The 19135-nt window shown below is 42.1% G+C and overlaps 1 protein-coding gene and 1 pseudogene across 1 annotated transcript in view; both read left to right on the top strand.

Annotated features, from left to right (window-relative positions):
* Window positions 1-18901, top strand: part of LOC135524092 (bMERB domain-containing protein 1-like) — a 40972-nt gene extending 22071 nt beyond the window's left edge. The window contains exons 3-6 of the mRNA XM_064951298.1: window positions 8999-9072; window positions 17493-17607; window positions 17946-18016; window positions 18562-18901. Of these exons, the coding sequence (XP_064807370.1) occupies window positions 8999-9072; window positions 17493-17607; window positions 17946-18016; window positions 18562-18677 (376 nt within the window). The 3' untranslated portion in view covers window positions 18678-18901. The remainder of the gene's footprint in view (window positions 1-8998; window positions 9073-17492; window positions 17608-17945; window positions 18017-18561) is intronic.
* Window positions 9203-11870, top strand: LOC135520213 (tripartite motif-containing protein 29-like; annotated as a pseudogene).
* Window positions 18902-19135: the final 234 nt, after the last annotated feature.

Consider the following 19135-nt stretch of genomic DNA (forward strand, 5'->3'; position numbering starts at 1 on the left):
CAAAATATCTTGTTTAAAACGGGAACGTTTTTCTTCCAAAAATGAAATAGCGCCACCATAAGTGTAAGAGGTTAACCAGACACCTAGGTATTTTTAGTTGTCCACATATTCTAAGTCAGAACCGTCCAGAGTAGTGATGCTGGACGGCGGGCAGGTGTGGGCAGCGATCGGTTGAAGAGCATGTATTTAGTTTTACTTGCGTTTAAGAGCAGTTGGAGGCCATGGAAGGAGAGTTGTATGGCATTGAAGCTCATCTAGAGATTAACACAGTTTCCAAAGAGGGCCAGAGGTATACAGAATGGTGTCGTCTGCATAGAGGTGGATAAGATAATCACCAGCAGCAAGAGCGACATCATCGATGTATACAGAGAAGAGAGTCGGCCCGAGAATCGAACCCTGTGGCACCCCCGTAGAGACTGCCAGAGGTCCGGACAACAGGCCCTCCGATTTGACACACTGAACTCTATCAGAGAAGTAGTTGGTGAACCAGGCGAGGCAATCATTTGAGAAACCAAGGCTGTTGAGTTGCTGATAAGAATGTGGTGATTGACAGAGTCGAAAGCCTTGGCCAGGTCGATGAATACGGCTGCACAGTAATGTCTCTTATTGATGGCAGTTATGATATCGTTTAGGACCTTGAGCATGGCTGAGGTGCACCCATGACCAGCTCTGAAACCAGATTGCATAGCGGAGAAGGTACGGTGGGATTCGAAATGGTCGATAATCTGTTTGTTAACTTGGCTTTCGAAGACCTTAGAAAGGCAGGGTAGGATAGATATAGGTCTGTAGCAGTTTGGGTCTAGAGTGTCACCCCCTTTGAAGAGGGGGATGACCACGGCAGCTTTCCAATCTTTGGGAATCTCAGACGATACAAGAGAGGTTGAACAGGCTAGTAATAGGGGTTGCAACAATTTCTGCAGATAATTTTAGAGAGGGTCCAGATTGTCTAGCCCGGCTGATTTGTAAGGGTCTAGATTTTGCAGCTCTTTCAGAACATCAACTATCTGGATTTGGGCGAAGGAGAAATGGGGGAGGCTTTGGCGAGTTGCTGTGGGGGGTGGATGGCTGTTGTTCAGGGTAGGGGTAACCAGGTGGAAAGCATGGCCAGACATAGAAAAATGCTTATTTAAATTCTCAATCATAGTAGATTTATCGGTGGTGACAGTATTTCCTAGCCTCATTGCAGTGGGCAGCTGGGAGGAGGTGCTCCTATTCTCCATGGACTTTACAGTGTCCCAGAACTGTTTTGAGTTTGTGCAACAGGATGCAAATTTCTGCTTGAAAAAAACTAGCCTTAGCTTAGCTATACATTATTAAAATAGCACAGCTGGTTAGGAGCACTTAAAATATCAGCCATCCTCTCCGGCATCATTCTACGGGTGTGCAAGTAAGTGCACGTGTAAACACTGATACCCTGTTAACAGCCAGTTAACTGAATATCTGGTGGTTTCCTCTTTTCTGTCTTCCTCCCTACAGCGGCACTATGTGTTTGTCCTCTTCTGACGAGGACCTGGATGTTTGTCTAACCCAGACTTTTTTTAAAGGGCCCACCACTAATGGTGGGTCACGACGCGTCAGAATAAATGTATAATTATTTCATTCATTACTGGAACTGATTTTGCCAAATGCAACTGCACTCTGTTCAGTGCGCTCTCTGCTTATCAGCTGTGTCTCTGCACAATTTGCCAGCAGCGCGAGTGGGAGGGAGATGCCTTGTGCTTTGCTGTTCACGAGATATTTTTTTCTGCAGTTTTATTGAAGATCACTTCGCGACCCACACGCTGCAGGGCTGTGGTTCAGTAGCAGATGATGCGCTGTCAGCCACTGCCTTGTCATTCTCACTCGCTCGCTTCATACAAACTTTGAGAAATAACCAGAAGCGCCCACAATGTGTTTTGTGCAGGGAAGTGCTTAGTAATGAGTCGCTCAAAACGAACAAATTAAAATGACACGCCCTGACAAAACATACACAGCATGACGGTAAACCCAGGGAGTTAATTCAGAACACCTACAAAGTGGTTATGAACAACATCAATTGCCCAACGTTTAATTATTGCCTAGGCAAGTTTATCCGGACTTAAATTATCATCAAAGGGCATCCGTGCAGTCACTCCACGTTTGTTGAAGTCAGTTCAATTGACGCAACCTCCCGTTTGGCAGCAAAGGCTTCTCAAATGATAAATAGGAACATAATTACAACAACTAAGGAGATGAGGGATCTGACTGAAGAAACAGTATTTCACTGAACAGACTTCTCTCGTGGATACACGGTGTTTTCTCCACGAAATTGGGGTGAAAAAGGGGTAAAAATTAAATAAATAAAAAATATATATATATCTGCAGAAACATCTGTCTCATATGAGCTCTGGTTGAAGGATCAGGAGAATGATGGGAATAAGGTGATAAGTGGGTGTGGGTGGATTCATACTTCACCTTTCTTCAGGGTATTGAATACTACGAAGCGCCATTTGCAAACGGCTCCACTTTTTTTGTCGGGGCACAATGCTTCAGAAAACAGTGCTTCGACAGTGGAAAAGTAAGTCAGCTGGCATTGACCGAGGTAAAGTTAGTTTAAGTTGGATATTCGCCTGTAGTTTTCCTTAGGTCCACCAACAGCAGTTAGGGACCACCAACAAAGTGACAAATCAAAATGTTCACATTTCAATAGCTCTTTAACCATTACTCCAAACACTTTCAAAACTGGTTGTAGCTAACCCGATGGCATAGACACACATTGCACATCCTTTAGTTTGTCCATTTTCAGCTCCTTGGTCATGTGACCTGGTGACTTCAAACCAGGTTCAGAATGTCCACTCCGTGGGCCTACACATTGCACACCCTTTAGTTTGTCCATTTTCATTTCATATGGTTTTACATTCATTTTTCAAAATTTAGAATTTCAATAGCTCTTTGGTCATGTGACCTGGTGACTTCAAACAAGGTTCAGAATGTCCACTGACTACCCTTCTATATTGCACACCCTTTAGTTTGTCCATTTTCATCTCACATGGTTCTACCTGCATTTTTCAACATTTTAATAGCTCCTTGGTCATGTGACCTAGTGACTTCAAATAAGATTCAGACTGTCCACTCCGTGGCCCTACACATTGCACACCCTTCACACGGAACCCAAACCGGCTGGGCGTGTGTGCCATCGTGCCCTATCGTGCATACATTTAAACGTGATCATGACACGCAGGTTAAAATATCAAAACAAACTCTGAATCAATTACGTTAATTTGGGGATAGGTTGAAAATCATTAAACATGTATGGCAATTTGGCTAGTTAGCTTGCACTTGCTAGCTAACGTTAATTTGTCCGATTTAGCTAGCTTGCTGTTGCTAGCTAATTTGTCCTGGGATATAAACATTGAGTTGTTATTTTACCTGAAATGCACATGGACCTATACTCCAGCAATTAATCCACACATAAAACGGCCAACCGAATCATTTCTAGTCATCTCTCCCTCCTTCCAGACTTTTTCATCGTTTAACTTACATGGTGATCGCATCTAAACTTTCATTGTATTACCACGACTACCGGCAAAACAGTTCGTCTTTCAGTCACCCACGTGGGTATAACCATTGAGGAGATGGGAGAGACAGGACTTTCACCGCGATTTGCGTCAGAAATAGGAATGAGTTCTATTTTAGCCCTTGGCGTCGCTGACGCGCGCGAGCAGTGTGGGTGCAATAATTGAATAACATGGATTTCGACATTTATTTTGCGACGCTCGCGCACGTGACGTGTCCAGTCTCGTCAGCATGTCAGTTTGTCTATTTTCATCTCACATGATTTTACAATAATTTTTCTAAATGTAACATTTCAATAGCTCCTTGGTCATGTGACCGAATGTCCGCTGACTACCCTAAAATCACTCGGTGTAATGTACATTTTTCATAGTTTCAAAGTTGCAATAGCTCATTAGTCATGACAATTACACACCTAAGAAGAATGCAGTGGATATACACACATATTGCATAACCTCTTGTCATGTATCTTCTATATTGTTGTACATTAATATTAGTTTGACATTTAAGGGGGTTCAGTCCAGTGTTGTGTTTATTATTTTCTTTAGTATTTATCTACAATAATTGGTAGTTCTAAGTACTTATTTTCCATGTTTTTTCTTTTTCCACAGTATTTAACAGTGGTACACAATAGAAGAGAGACAGATAATATCTCCTTTCGTCGTTAATATCAACCATAAAGGAAAAGGGCAAAGTACGAGAGTCATGTTATTAATTGTCCAAAGCAGGGATGGAGAGTGAGCTGGTGAGGTAGGCTGCAGTGGGTTTGTTGGTCAATACATATACTGAACATGTAGCCACAGTAATGGTGGCCAGTAAACCAATGAATAAAAATGTAATATTGACAAATTAAACAAACCTGTAGACCTTTCATATTTTCCAACATGTCAACAGACATTTAACTTCAATTAAGTATGAAACATTTCACATTGTTAACTTTCTCTTTATCCCTGGTTGATGTACATTTCAGAGCCTCTGCAGTGTGGGTGGGGAATAGCATACATTTTCAACAACAAAGACAGCACTTCCAGTTTGTGTTCTTTACTCTGTTGAACTCTTTTGTCTTTATTCCGAGGCACAGCACATGGAAACACCGTTGGCAGGCAAAACATTCGATCAAAACAAAACAAAGCATAACGCGTTATAAATAATATCAAATATCAATGCAGTATGACAAATGACGAATTGGCCATCCATTGTGTTACATCATGAATTGTCTTACATGCCGTCAATGTTGTCAAAAGATTATAAACATGTTAAATAAAGTTACTAACCCAGTCAGTCTTTGGGCCACATCCAGGTTCTTTATCAGTGTCACACATGAAGCAGTTGTTTGCTTTGTTGACCTCTGAAATCATAGGCATGAACGGAACATATGGTTGTCCCACACAACTACATAAAATAAAGAATTGACATTTACTTTGAATTAAATGTCATTACATACCAGACAGTTTTAGTAAATCCTCAGCCATTTCTTTTCGCAGTTGCTCCATGTGTTTTTGAAGGTTCCATATCAATTTGGGAGGGGATGTTGGGGAAGTTCTGTGCAACTTACTTGGCCATCTACACCAAAAAATAAAATAAGAGTTTTTGACCTAATTGTCACATAACAGCTAACCATTCATTATTGAAAATATAACTATCAAACCTGCATTACAAAGACCCCACAGCTGAAGGTGTCCTGCTGCATGGTGGGAGTTATTTCCCCTCCTTTCCACTTTATGTCCACACAGTCGTCTTTTCCATGGCAGGATCTTCTCATTTTGAAGTATTCTCTTTTTTATGCAAACATAATGGAATTCTGATTCGTTATAGGCAAATGAATACACAAGCCAAATTTGCATGCTGTTTTCCTTATCACTATAATCTAGTAGTAATTTAGAGGTAATTTCCTTTATGCCCCATTCTACACACACAGCCTAAATTATAGGCACTAAACCATTTACAGGACAATAATAAAAGTAGCATATAGGATCCAACCCTATCACAGAGTGAATAAATGTAGAGTGTTTGTAGACTTTAAGAAAAAAATATTAAGTGACAGTTTCATCAGTATGTGCTTAAAGAAAGTCATATCACAAAGATCACAGATGACAGTGCCCACCAAATCTATGACAATAGGGAATTAATTGTAAGCACCAAAGTGTGTTTGTCAAAATAATATCTGAAAATGTCAGTTGTTGAACATAATACTTCTATTTGCAATAGCAATTTATGATATATGCAGTTGAGGAATATTCCATGTACCAACACTACATGTAGGACGGACATAAGACATTCCCACATACCGTATTTTTTGAATGTTTTATTTCACCTTTATTCAACCAGGTGAGACAAGTGAGAACAAGTTCTCATTTACAACTGGGACTTGGCCAAGATAAAGCAAAGCAGTGTGACACAAACAACAACACGGAGTTACACATGGAATAAACAAAGAAACAGTCAATAACACAATACAAAAGTGAAGTATGATTAGGGAGGTAAGGCAATAAATAGGCCGTAGTGGCAAAATAATTACAATTTCGCAAATGAACACTGGAGTGAGATGTGCAGAAGATGAATGTGCAAGTAGAGATACTGTGGTGCAGCAAAGGAGCAAAAAATAAAAAATAAAATAAATAACAATATGGGGATGAGGTAGTTGGATGGGCTATTTACAGATAGAATACGTACAGGTGCAATGATTTGTAAGCTGCTCTGATAGCTGATGGTTAAAGATAGTGAGGGAGATATGAGTCTCCAGCTTCAGTGATTTTTGCCATTCGTTCCAGTCATTGGCAGCAGAGAACTGGAAGGAAAGGCAGCCTAAGGAGGAATTGGCTTTGGGGGTGACCAGTGAAATATACCTGCTGGAGGGCGTGCTACGTGTGGGTGCTGCTATGATGACCAGTGAGCTGAGATAAGGCTGAGATAAGGCGGGTCTTTACCTAGCAATGACCTGGAGCCAGTGGGTTTGGTGACGAATATGAAGCGAGAGCCAGCCAACGAGAGCATACAGGTCGCAGTGGTGGGTGGTGGGCACTGTGATAGACTGCATCCAATTTGCTGAGTAGAGTGTTGGAGGCTATTTTGTAAAGGCTATTTTGTAAATGACATCGCCGAAGTCAAGGATCGGTAGGATAGTCAGTTTTACGAGGGTATTTTTGGCAGCATGAGTGAAGGATGCTTTGTTGCGAAATAGGAAGCCGAATCTAGATGTAATTTTCGATTGGAGATGCTTAATATGAGTCTGGAAGGAGAGTTTACAGAGTTTATTTGTAGTTGTACACATATTCTAAGTCAGAACCGTCCAGAGTCGTGATGCTTAGCGGGTGGGCAGATGATGGCAGCGATCGGTTGAAGAGCATTCATTTAGTTTTACTTGCATTTAAGAGCAGTTGAAGGCCACGGAAGGAGAGTTGTTTGGCATTGAAGCTCGTCTGGAGGTTAGTTAACGCAGTGTCCAAAGAAGGGCCAGAAGTATACAGAATGGTGTCGTCTGCGTAGAGGTGGATCAGAGAATCACCAGACGCAAGAGCGACATCATTGCTGTATACAGAGAAGAGAGTCGGCCCGAGAATTGAACCCTGTGGCACCCCCATAGAGACTGGCAAAGGTCCGGACAACAGGCCCTCCCATTTGACACACTGAACTCTATCTGAGAAGTAGTTGATGAACCAGGCGAGGCAGTCATTTGAGAAACCAAGGCTGTTGAGTCTGCCGATAAGAATGCGGTGATTGACAGAGTCGAAAGCCTTGGCCAGGTCGATGGATACGGCTGCACGGTATTGTCTTTTGTCGATGCCGATTATGATATCATTTAGGACCTTGAGCATGGCTGAGGTGCACCCATGACCAGCTCGGAAACCAGATTGCATAGCGGAGAAGGTACAGTGGGATTCGAAATGGTCGGGGATCTGTTTGTTAACTTGGCTTTGAAGACCTTAGAAAGGCAGGGTAGGATAGATATAGGTCTGTAACAGTTTGGGTCTAGAGTGTCTCCCACTTTGAAGAGGGGGATGACCGCGGCAGATTTCCAATCTTTGGGGATCTCAGACGATACGAAAGAGAGGTTGAAATTAATGTAAAACCATATGAGAAGAAAATTGACAAACTAAAGGATGTGCAATGTGTAGGGCCACTGAGTGGACATTCTGAACCTTGTTTGAAGTCACTAGGTCTCATGACCAAGGAGCAAACTAAAGACAAGTACAGAAACAGACTCAATGCTGAGCATGACCTTAGGGTTGCACTGTCAAAAACTGAGCCCAGAATAGACATTCTTGATGAAAACTTCAACCAGCCACACACCTTTCATTAGGAGTATGTGTGTGTGTGTGTGTGTGTGTGCGCTTGCGTGTTTGTTTTCTGGTCTACGTCTGTGTGATATGATCAATTTATTCCAGTTCGGAATTAAAATGATTTATTGTATTTTAACACCAACCATTCCAACCTAGACAGATATGTAGTGTTTTTAATAGGGAATAATAAACATGAATCGGTATTTCATTTCATTGTCATGTGTTTTTGGGCAATTAAATGTACCGATATGTACCTATAGTTGCAGGTTTTCGTAAGCTTGGGTCCCAGGAAAACACAGAATTTCTCATTTGGGTCCCAGGCTGAAAAAGTTGAAGAATCCCTGGTCGAAACACATGGAGCAGAGCGCCTAGTCCTACTCCCTGTATTGTAATGCTTGGAAAGTGTTACATGGAGGGAGGGAGAGAGAGAGGGAGCGAGAGAATCCTTTCCTCATTCATTGGAGGAGGGAGGTTTTGGCACAGGCAATGTATGGAAGCCCGGCAGTGTTTATTTAATAAATGGATCTTGTTTTTAGCCTTTGATGACACTGTTTAGAATCTGGTATCTAATAAGTCAGGCATTCTGTTTAAAGCTGTGCCAGTTTAGTTCAGTACAATGTGGTGGGAGAGAGAAAGGCAGCTGAGTACAGGCTGAGCGGGGGGCTTTCTACCATTGACGTTAAATAACATCGGAGATGTGAGGCTGGCTGCTCAGAGACAGTAATGGTATTGGATGTGGCGCTGTAGAGAATACCAGAGAGGTCTTATGTCACACCTGAAAGAACTCTAACTCATGGAATGATTTTAGAGTTCAACATTACAGTCCAAGTGTGATGAATCCTGTTTAGTCTAGTGGCTGTTCTCTGAAGCTTGGGATGCCACATGGGAGGGATTCTGCACCTTGCCCACCGCCATCCCTGTTCATCCTACCTAACAAGTAGAAAGGTCGAGGAGGTGAGGCTCTCAGTTAGCTGACAGTAATGGATGTCTCTAGGCTCTGTGATGCTGTGATACTGGGTTACTGGTATCAAAAATGTATACACTCACTACTGTAAGTCGCTCTGGATAAGAGCATCTGCTAATTGACAAAACATTTGAATAAATACATGTAAACTTCGATTGGACCATTTGCTGAATCATTCTGAATAATGCAGGGGTCTTAAATAATTCAATGTTTATGTCTTTAGGATGGATGACATTCAGCTGTGTAAGGAAATCACTCGCCTCAAGAAGGAGCTCCAGAAACTGGTGTCCATACCAGGTATAATCTATGTTTACATTGTGTGCCCAACTATTATTATTTATTATTAATATTATTTTTTATATTGTTTTCTTCACTTTAGTTAGGGCAATGAGTATGAGAATAGTGTTTTGGATGGAGAGGTCAACGAATGAGAGGTCTTGAACTGAAGACTAAGGTACAATCTCTTCCTGACCTCTGTCCAACACCACACCCTCTACAGGTTCAGAGTACACACAGAATCAGGAAGTGGTGTTGTGTCATAAGCATAAACACTTCTCGACAAACAATACCCATCTTTCATACTCAGCTGGGACCATGTGGGGCCTTTCTCACGCAGGGTAAATTCATTTGTGCTTAATGAAACTGACATTGTTTTTATATCCTGTGATATGTGTAAATTGTTGTGCTGTAAAATAGTTGGTAACACTTTACTGTAGGTGTCCTTATGCATGCATTCATAAAGCCTTATAACAGCTACATTAAGGCCTGAGGGTGTGTGGTATATGGCCAATATACCACGGCTAAGGGCTGTTCTTACGCACGACGCAACATGGAGTGCCTTATTGCTGCTATGAACTGGTTACCAACATAATTAGAAGAGTAAACAAGTAGTTTTGTGTCATATCCATGGTATATTTAAGCAATAATGCCTGGGGGGTGTGGTATATGGCCAATATACCACGGATAAGGGCTGTTCTTTTGCACAACGCATATTGTTGTGGTATATTGGCCACATATCACAAACCTCAGAGGTGCCTTATTGCTATTATAAACTGGTTACCAACATAATTAGAGCAGTTAAAATACATGTTTTGTCATACCCATGGTACACGATCTGATATACCATGGCTTTCAACCAATCAGCATTCAGGACTCAAACCACCCAGTTTATAATGTCTGATAAACCACAGCTTTCAGCCAATCATCATCCAGGAGCCAAACTACCTAGTTTATAAAACATATTATAACATTTGTCATAAGCTGTTATAAGTAGTTTTAATTAATCATGATTCACAGCATGAGATGTTATAAAATCAGATATAATTTGTTTTAAAAATGACTGTTCATCCTGTTGTCATATATTGAGTTTGTTCTACCACTTATTTAACCCCTGTTGACAGTGGTTTCGCACAATTGACCCAGGTTCATCCGGGTTTGGCCGGGGTAGGCCATCATTGTAAATAAGAATTTGTTCTTAACTGACTTGCCTAGTTAAATAAAATGAAATAAAAAAATTTAAATACAGTGACATGTTACCAAATAATTCATAAGTGAGGTCAGTAGTCCCTTCACCATCCACAAAATGTAATAGCTGTATCATTTGTACTTAATTCTTGAAATGATTCTTCAGCACAGCAGAATCCTGTGAAGAGGTACTGAATACATTGTCATTATATAAGTGATCAAACTCAAACCCCCTTTAAACAATGTTTCCCTATTAACATGGAATACTCTACCGAAATATATCCACTGTCAATGTGTCAAATTGGTGGTAGAACAAACTCCTACCCCATGTTCATTTCGTCAACAATAAATATCAAGAAAAATACTCATCAACAAAGACAGAGTAACATGCTGACCATACCGCGTGCGCTAGGGTCATCTGCGTGGGCAGGCGGTAAAATTGAAATTGGTTCTATTTGTGATGCTCAACATGCTGCCACAAGGGTTTCTACAGTTGCCCTCTGTGTATGGAAAGATTTATCCAAAGGCCTGTTCTGAAGAAAAACACTCTGTTGGCTGACTTCTGAATCTGAAGACAGGACTCCAACCTGCTCCTCCAGCTCACTGTTATGCTGATTTTGGAGATGTGGAGTGTGATTTTTGTTCTGGGAGAAAACTCAAAGCTGTCAAGTACTGTCTGGCGTGTCTGGCCTCTTGCTGTGAGACTCACCTCAAGCCTCACTATGAATCTCCTACCTTTAAGAAGCACCACTTGGTCCAAGCCACCACACAGCTACAGGAGAAGATCTGCTCTCATCATGTTAAACTACTAGAGGTTTATTGCCGGTCCGATCAGCAGTTTATCTGTTATCAGTGTTTGTTAGATGAACATAAAAGCCATGAAAGAGTCTGTGGCAGCAGAAAGGATTGCGAAACAGAGAGAGTTGGGGGAGACATCCCAGCAGAGAATCCAAGGGATAAAGAAGGAGAAGAATAAAGTAAGAAAGGCTATGAAGTCACTGAAGCGATCTACATAGGGTGCGGTGAAGAACAGTGGAAGTATTTTTACTAGCATGATCTGTTCCATTGAGAAAAGGCACTCTGAGGTGAAGAAGCTGATCATAGCCCGGGAGAGGGCTGAAGGGATTCATGTTGAAGAGCTATTGGTGCGACTGGAGCAGGAGGTGGTTGAGCTGAGGAGGAGAGGCAATGAGCTGGAGGAAACTGAGGATCACATCCATTTCCTCCAGACTGTCCAGTCTCTCTGTGTCACTCCTGCATCTGAAGCCTTACCTAGCACGGTCGACCTAGCACTGTCCTTTGAAGATGTGAAGAAATCAGTCTCCGGACTTAAAGAACGACTGGAGGATGTATTGGAGGAGGAAATGGCCAAGATATCTGGAAATGATCAGCTCACATTGGATCCCAACACAGCACATAACAAAATGTATCTGTCGGTGGGGAACAGAGATGTTAAATGGGACCAGTATCAGTTGTTGGAATATCCTGACCCTCCAGACAGATTTACCTTCTACCCCCAGGTGCCGTGTAGGGAGGGTCTGTCTGGAGCCTGCTACTGGGAGGTACACTGGGACGGGGATGGGTCAGTTTGTATAGCCGTCTCATATAAAGGTATCAGCAGAAAAGACTGAAGCCGTTTGTTTGGGAAGAATGATCAATCCTGGTGTTTAATCTGCTCTGACTATAGCTGCACCTTCTACCACAATGATAAACAGACTTCCAGAGTAGGAGTGTACGTGGACCACAAGGAAGGAACTCTGTCCTTCTATGGCGTTTCTGACACAATAACCCTCCTCCATAGAGTCCAAACCACATTCACTCAGCCCTTTTATCCTGGGTTTGGGTTTAGGCCTGATAATTGGATTTGCAATGGAACAGATATGGAGATACTGGCATTCACACAGTTTTAAACTTTGATAATAACATAGACCTGCTTCAAGCAATTACATCTTGTGATCTGGAAATATTATCTGACAAATTGTTTATCCATTTATTTATCTTGTCTCATTGTATCCACTGCATGTGTGACATTTATCACTGGGTAAATGAATTTGTGCTTAATGAAACTGATGTTGTCTTTGTATCCTTTGATTTGTGTAAATTGTTGAGGATTTTGTGATTTTTCCTGTGTTGTTGTGCTGTAAAATAATTAAGTGAGGTCAGTAGTCCCTTCACCAAGAACAAAACGTAACAGCTGTATAATTTGTAAGTATTACAATGAGGCTTCAGCAAAATCATGTGTTAATATCAACTTGAGGGAGAGATACTATCATAGAATTAGACCATTAAATTTTACCTTTATTTTACTAGTCAGTTAAGAACAAATTCTTATTTTCAATGACGGCCTAGGAACAGCGGGTTAACTGCCTGTTCAGGGGCAGAAGGACAGATTTGTACCTTGTCAGCTCGGGGATTCAAACTTGCAACCTTCCGGTTACTAGTCCAACATTCTAACCACTAGGCTACCCTGCCGCCCCACTACTGGAACAGACATTAACTTTTTTTTATGATGGGATAAAGGTCAGCCATTTTGGTCAGGGAGTTGTGCTGTGATAAGATATCAGCTTAATTCACTAACATGTACTGAGAAAATAGATTCTGTTACTTGTTTTCTTGTTATTTGTGTTCAATATTTCCATTCTGGGATAGTTGTTCACTGAATTGCTCCCACTAGTTACTCGCGCTGCTACATTGGCTACAATGTAAACCCATGTAGCTAGCTAACATAAAAGCTAGCTTTGTTGACGCCTGCTGCGTGATGCTGCAGTTTCCCGTTTAGGTTTGAGGTCACGTCAAAGTAGATTTAAAGTACTTTTTTTAATGGATTTTAAGTGCTCTGCGTTCTCCCATACTAGACAGTATGCTCCCTCAGGTGTTCTTGTTCGAGAAAGAACGGTGGAATGCAGAACGTAAGTGAGCATTTTGAAACACAGCCATCGTTTAAAATAAAGACATTTAAGAGTTTCTCTGCACTGTAGCCTATGTTTGTTAGCTAGCTAGCCAGTTTTAGAGGAATGATTCCATAAATTAACTGCCAATATGCCAACATTCCATTCAAACAATGCAGTCAATCCACAGCCATGCACTGGCTGAAATCAGTTGAGGATAGGACTTATACAAGTTGTAAATGCAGCAAGTACTGATATTGTATCATATGAAAGCTCTCACACCTTTCCCCAAAACAAAAATTGAGATATTTATGATCTGTTTACATGTATTTTGGAGGCTATTTATACAGAGAATTGGCATAAAACCCATATAAACTCAATTTATAATTATATGACAAAATTTTAGACAATAATTCCATTACACAATTTCTAATGTATCACATGCCTTACACCAGGGGTGTCAAAGTCAAATGGACGGAGGGCCAAATAAAAAATTTAGCTACAAGCCGAGGGCCGGACTGTTCGAATGTTCATTGAAAAATTTTTAAATGACGCATATAGTCTAGTGAACCTAATTGAACCTACTGAAAACCTAACAAATATATTCCAATATGATCAGATAAATAAAGCAATATTTTCTTATGGCTCTGTCAGTAATCTTTAATTTTCAACAGACACAAAAGACAAATTTCCTTTATATAAAAATCCCCATAACATGAACATTAAATGAAAGAAACCGGTATTCAAGGCACCATCAGTAGCCTATATTTTCTATTTTAGCAAAAGTGGGCTAAATTTACTTCAAAGAAAAAAACAATAATAGCAATTTTCTATCATCCACTCAACTGAAATATTTTTAAAATATAATTGGATTGAAATACAATAAAATAAAGTGCAAAAATCTATTAATCAAAAACAACACTTTGTTTAAGGAGAAGTAACATGCAGTGAAAACAAATATTAAACTTGAACTTTTAAACTTGAACTGAGTAAAAACTCTAAATATGTGATTGCACAGTAATGTTCACTTGTTTGAGGTTGAGGGTGATACTTGGTGGTGTCCCATCTTTTCCACAAGTTCATCAATGTTCGGGGTAAGGCTCTGAGCTGAGGAAATCCTCAGAATTGAGTGGAGGTGTTCAGCAGTAAGTCGACTTCTGTGTGATGTTTTGTTCAGGTTCATCAAAGAAAAAAGTTGTTCACACAGGTATGTGCTGCCAAACATAGACAACGTTTGAGCAGCCTGGATGCGCAGCTGGGGCATTGTGTCGGGGAGGAAACGGGCGAACTCCGCAGCACCCACTGCCGCATATTTTGCCCTCAGTGCATCATTGCATTGGAGGTCAATCAACTCCATTTGGAGGTTTGGTGGTGAGCTTTCCACGTCAACAGCAAATGGGTTACCGAGCAGTTCCAACCTGCTTTTTTGTGCTTCAAAGTCAGCAAATCGGCGTCGAAAGTCAGCGGCAAGCATACCTATTTTATCAGCCAACTGTGCGCTCGGGAACGCACTGGTAGAGAGCTTCTCTTTCATGGTCTGGCAGCTGGGAAAGTGGCTCAAATTTTCTTTCCGCATCTGCGTCTCCCACAGAGTCAGTTTGGTTTTAAATGCCTTCACTGTACTGTACATATCAGAGATGACATGATCCCGACCCTGCAGCTGCAAGTTCATTGCATTCAGATGACTCGTAATGTCACACAGAAAAGCCATTTCACACAGAAACATTTCGTCTCGGAGTTGTGTTGTGTCTTTCCCTTTGCTGTCCAAGAACAGACAAATCTCCTCACGAAGCTCGAAACATCTTTGAAGCACCTTTCCCTGGCTTAGCCATCGCACCTCTGTGTGATAAGGCAAATCACCATGCTCCGTTTCTAACTCCGTCAGAAATGCCTTGAACTGGCGGTGATTCAAACCTTTGGCTCTGATAAAGTTAACTGTGCGCGTGATGATGCTCATTACATGCTCCATTTTCAAGGCTTTACCGCACAACGCTTCCTGGTGTATGATACAATGATAAGCTGTCAGCTCACCTGTCGCGTTTTCCTCTTGCATCTTTTCCCGTATCTTCGCCACCAGTCCGCTCCTGTGTCCACACATCGCAGGTGCTCCGTCGGTTGTCAAACCCACGAGTTTTTCCCAAGGCAGCTCCATCTCATTTACACATCTTGACACCTCTTCATACAAATCATGCCCCGTAGTTGTGCCATGCATAGGACGTAAAGCCAAAAACTCCTCTGTCACGCTTAGGCTGGAGTCCACTCCGCGGATGAAAATTGACAACTGGGCAATGTCAGAAATGTCGGTGCTCTCATCCACAGCCAAGGAATATGCAATGAAATCTTTTCCCTTTTTCACAAGCTGCTCTTTTAGATTGATGGACAACTGGTCTACTCTCTCGGCAATGGTGTTTCTGCTCAGACTCACATTTAAAAAGAGTTGCCTTTTTCTGGGCAAACTTCGTCACAAACTTTAATCATGCAGTTTTTGATGAAATCCCCCTCCGTAAATGGCCGGGCTGATTTAGCGATCTCTTCTGCCAAAATAAAACTGGCCTTGACAGCAGCCTGGCCTTGTGATTTGGCTTTTTTGAACAGAGCCTGTCGAGATTTGAGGCCTCGTTTTAATTCCTCTGCCTTTTGTAGCCTTTGTTCCATGTCCATATTCTTGTTTTTGTCCGCGTGTTTCGTTTCATAATGTCGTCTCAGATTATACTCTTTCAGTACCGCCACACTTTCTCCACACAGAAGACACACAGGTTTTCCAGCTACCTCCGTGAACATATACTCCGACTCCCACCTTGTTTGAAACCCCGGTTCTCAGTGTCCACCTTCCGTTTTGCCATTTTTGATGGGTATCTGAAAGTTAATTTTACTGTGATGCTGACGACTGCTGTGCCAATAAATATTGAAATGAAGCAGCCTACTGCTCGGTGCGTCACCGTTGCATTGTGGGAAATGTAGTATTGGTGCGTGTAAAAGATCTGCGGGCTGCCGGCTTGCTGCGGTCTGCGGGCCGGTTCTAATAATAAATCAAGATCATCCCAGGGGCCGTAAAAAACCTTCTCGCGGGCCGGATGTGGCCCGCGGGCCTTGACTCTGACATATGTGCCTTACACCATGCCCAAACCGGACGCATCGTGCGCAAATTGATTTTGTCCCCCCACACCAAACACGATCATGACATGCAGGTTGAAATATCAAAACAAACTCTGAACCAATTATATTAATTTGGGACAGCATTAAAAAAGCATTAAACATCGAAAATCATGAAACATTTATGTTATGTCAATTTAACTAGCTAGCTTGCAGTTGCTAGATAATTTGTCCTATTTAGCTAGCTAGCTTGCTGTTGCTAGCTAATTTGTCCAGGGATATAAACATTGAGTTGTTATTTTACCTTAAATGCACAAGGTCCTCTACTCCTACAATTAATTCACACATAAAACGGTCAACCGAATCGTTTCTAGCCATCTCTCCTCCTTCCAGTCTTATTTTTCTTCGTTGGACTTTATATGGCGATTGGCAACTAACTTTCATAATAAGATGCATTACCACAACAGACCTCAGTTCATCTTTCAATCACCCAATGATCAATCCTGGTGTTTAATCTGCTCTGACTATAGCTGCACCTTCTACCACAATGATAAACGGACTGATATCCCTGTCCCCTGCTCTTCCCGGGAGTAGGAGTGTACCTGGACCACAAGACAGTAATTTTGTCCTTCTATGGCGTCTCAATGACCCTCCTCCATAGAGTCCAGACCACATTCACTCAGCACCTCCATCCTGGGTTTGGAGTAGATTTAGTGGGTTCTGTGAAGATAATGGCATTAACACATTAACTTTGATAAGAATGTAAGCAGAAAATTGCATCTGGTGATCTGTTTCTTTTGTCAAAATGTATCCACTGCATGTGGGACCTAACACAATTTGTGCTTCATAAAACTTTTGTTGTAAATTGTTGTGGATTTTCGGATTTCTGATTTTTCATGAGTTGTAAGTGCTGTAAAATAATGATTAAGGCTGGATTCAATCCATATCGCTGAAGTTCAGCGCTCTAGAGCAATTTAAAGGTAAAGGTCATTTCCTATTGAGCCGACATATGCAGCATTTACCGGGAATGCAGTCTCATCTAACACGGGAACACTACCTTTACATTTCTATCACCCTGTAGCGCAGCTCTACAGCACCACAGACTGAATCCAGTCGTAAGTGAGATCATTAAATCCTTCGCCAAGGACAAAATGTATGTCATGTGTCAATAATGATTACAATGTGTTAATATCGACTTGGGGAATGAGACACTGTGTAATCATACATTATCATGACCAAAGTGATCAAACTCATAACATTTTTCTGTTACAGACAATGACAAGTCCAACGAGGACAGACAGAAAGAGGAGGATCTTCTCCAGCAGATCCACAAGCTGGTGGAGACCAGAGATTTCCTTGTTGACGATGTGGAGTTTGAGAGGCTAAGGCAAGTGTGACCGACTGGGGTTTGAAACCAGGTGTCATGCTCACCAGAACACTGTTAGCTCTCTGAGCTAAAGCCTAGGGCCTAGCGTCAGACCAGGTCATCACGGGAGCGTGGTTCTGAACCACCTATGTTACAGAACTTTGTTCCATCTGCCTTGTCCCCCCCCCCCCACCCAGAAATACAAATAAAATACAAGGTAATAATTGATTGTTTTTGAGGCATGTGAAGACACCCAGGGAGAAAGGGCATGAGGATATGGAGTCTTAGTCATCGCTAGCAGGAACAGACAGAAATGTAGCGTTTCAAGTTCCACTCATCCATTTTTCTCTCCTCTACAGGGAAAGGGAGGAGGACAAAGAAATGGCTGATTTCCTCCAGTCCAAGTTCCCCAGAAACTCCAAGAAGAAAGGTGTGTGTGTGTGTGTGTGTGTGTGTGTGTGTGTGTGTGTGTGTGTGTGTGTGTGTGTGTGTGTGTGTGTGTGTGTGTGTGTGTGTGTGTGTGTGTGTGTTTACGTGTGTGAAGTCATAGTGAGTTATTATTTTCTATTCAAATGCTCAATTGTATGTGTCAACGTTTTCAAGTATTCACTTTGAGGCAGTAAGAGTCAGTGACCTTGATTTGACGACGATTTCTTTGGACAGTTTGGCGCCTCTTTCTTGTTAAATTCTTTCTTCCCTACTGAAGCATTTATTTTTGAAACTATGTTTTTCACCCACAAAAATGCATACATCTTTGAACTGGCTCCCCACCGAGCAAAATTTGTTTTCATCAGCGTGTATTCTGCTCATATCAAATCATTTGAAGGTGTGTGTGTGCATGCATGTGTCTGCATACCCTTGTGTCTGGGTGAGTCTGAATGTGTGTGTCATTATGTCTGATCTACTACTGCATCACCAGTGCTCCACCTGGTACATCCCCATATCCTCTGACTGACTCCACCTCCTCTTCCCCAGGTCAGATTCCAGCCAGACGGCTAACGTCCAGGGCCCAGCAGACCTCGTCCCCCTTCACCAAGACAGGCCTGTCCCTGCTGAAGGAATGCTGTGGCTTCACCTGCTCCATCATGTAGGCCGGGCCCTCAGGGGCTCTACCATGGAGCCAAAATAGAACCCTGTTGCATCACAGTTTCAGCTTTCCAACCCGAGTAACACTTGAAAAACGGACAGACAACCAGCCAGTGGAGTAGGTTGGGTATGTCGCCAGGATGAGATTAGTGGTGTTTTATCTCCCAGTCTATGCTGCATCCCGTCTGGGCTGTGTTTCTCTTTCACTCCTTTGTTTCTGTCTCTCTCCCTGTCCAACCCCCCCCCCCCCCCCTCTCTCTCTCTTTCTCTCTCTCTCTCTCTCTCTCTCTCTCTCACATTAGGGCTTCAGTCCTATCTGCACTTCTAGTTGGTTTCTATACCCAGTGTCCCCTCTCCGCATCAGGCTCATCCCCCATGAGGCTGTGCAATGATCTTCCGTCGTCTGTATCAGACTATTCTCATTCATCATTGTCAGAGTCCCTCCAACTGCCTCTCCCTGCCT

Source organism: Oncorhynchus masou, chromosome 4 (genome assembly GCF_036934945.1).
Source record: "Oncorhynchus masou masou isolate Uvic2021 chromosome 4, UVic_Omas_1.1, whole genome shotgun sequence".
NCBI lineage: Eukaryota > Metazoa > Chordata > Actinopteri > Salmoniformes > Salmonidae > Oncorhynchus > Oncorhynchus masou.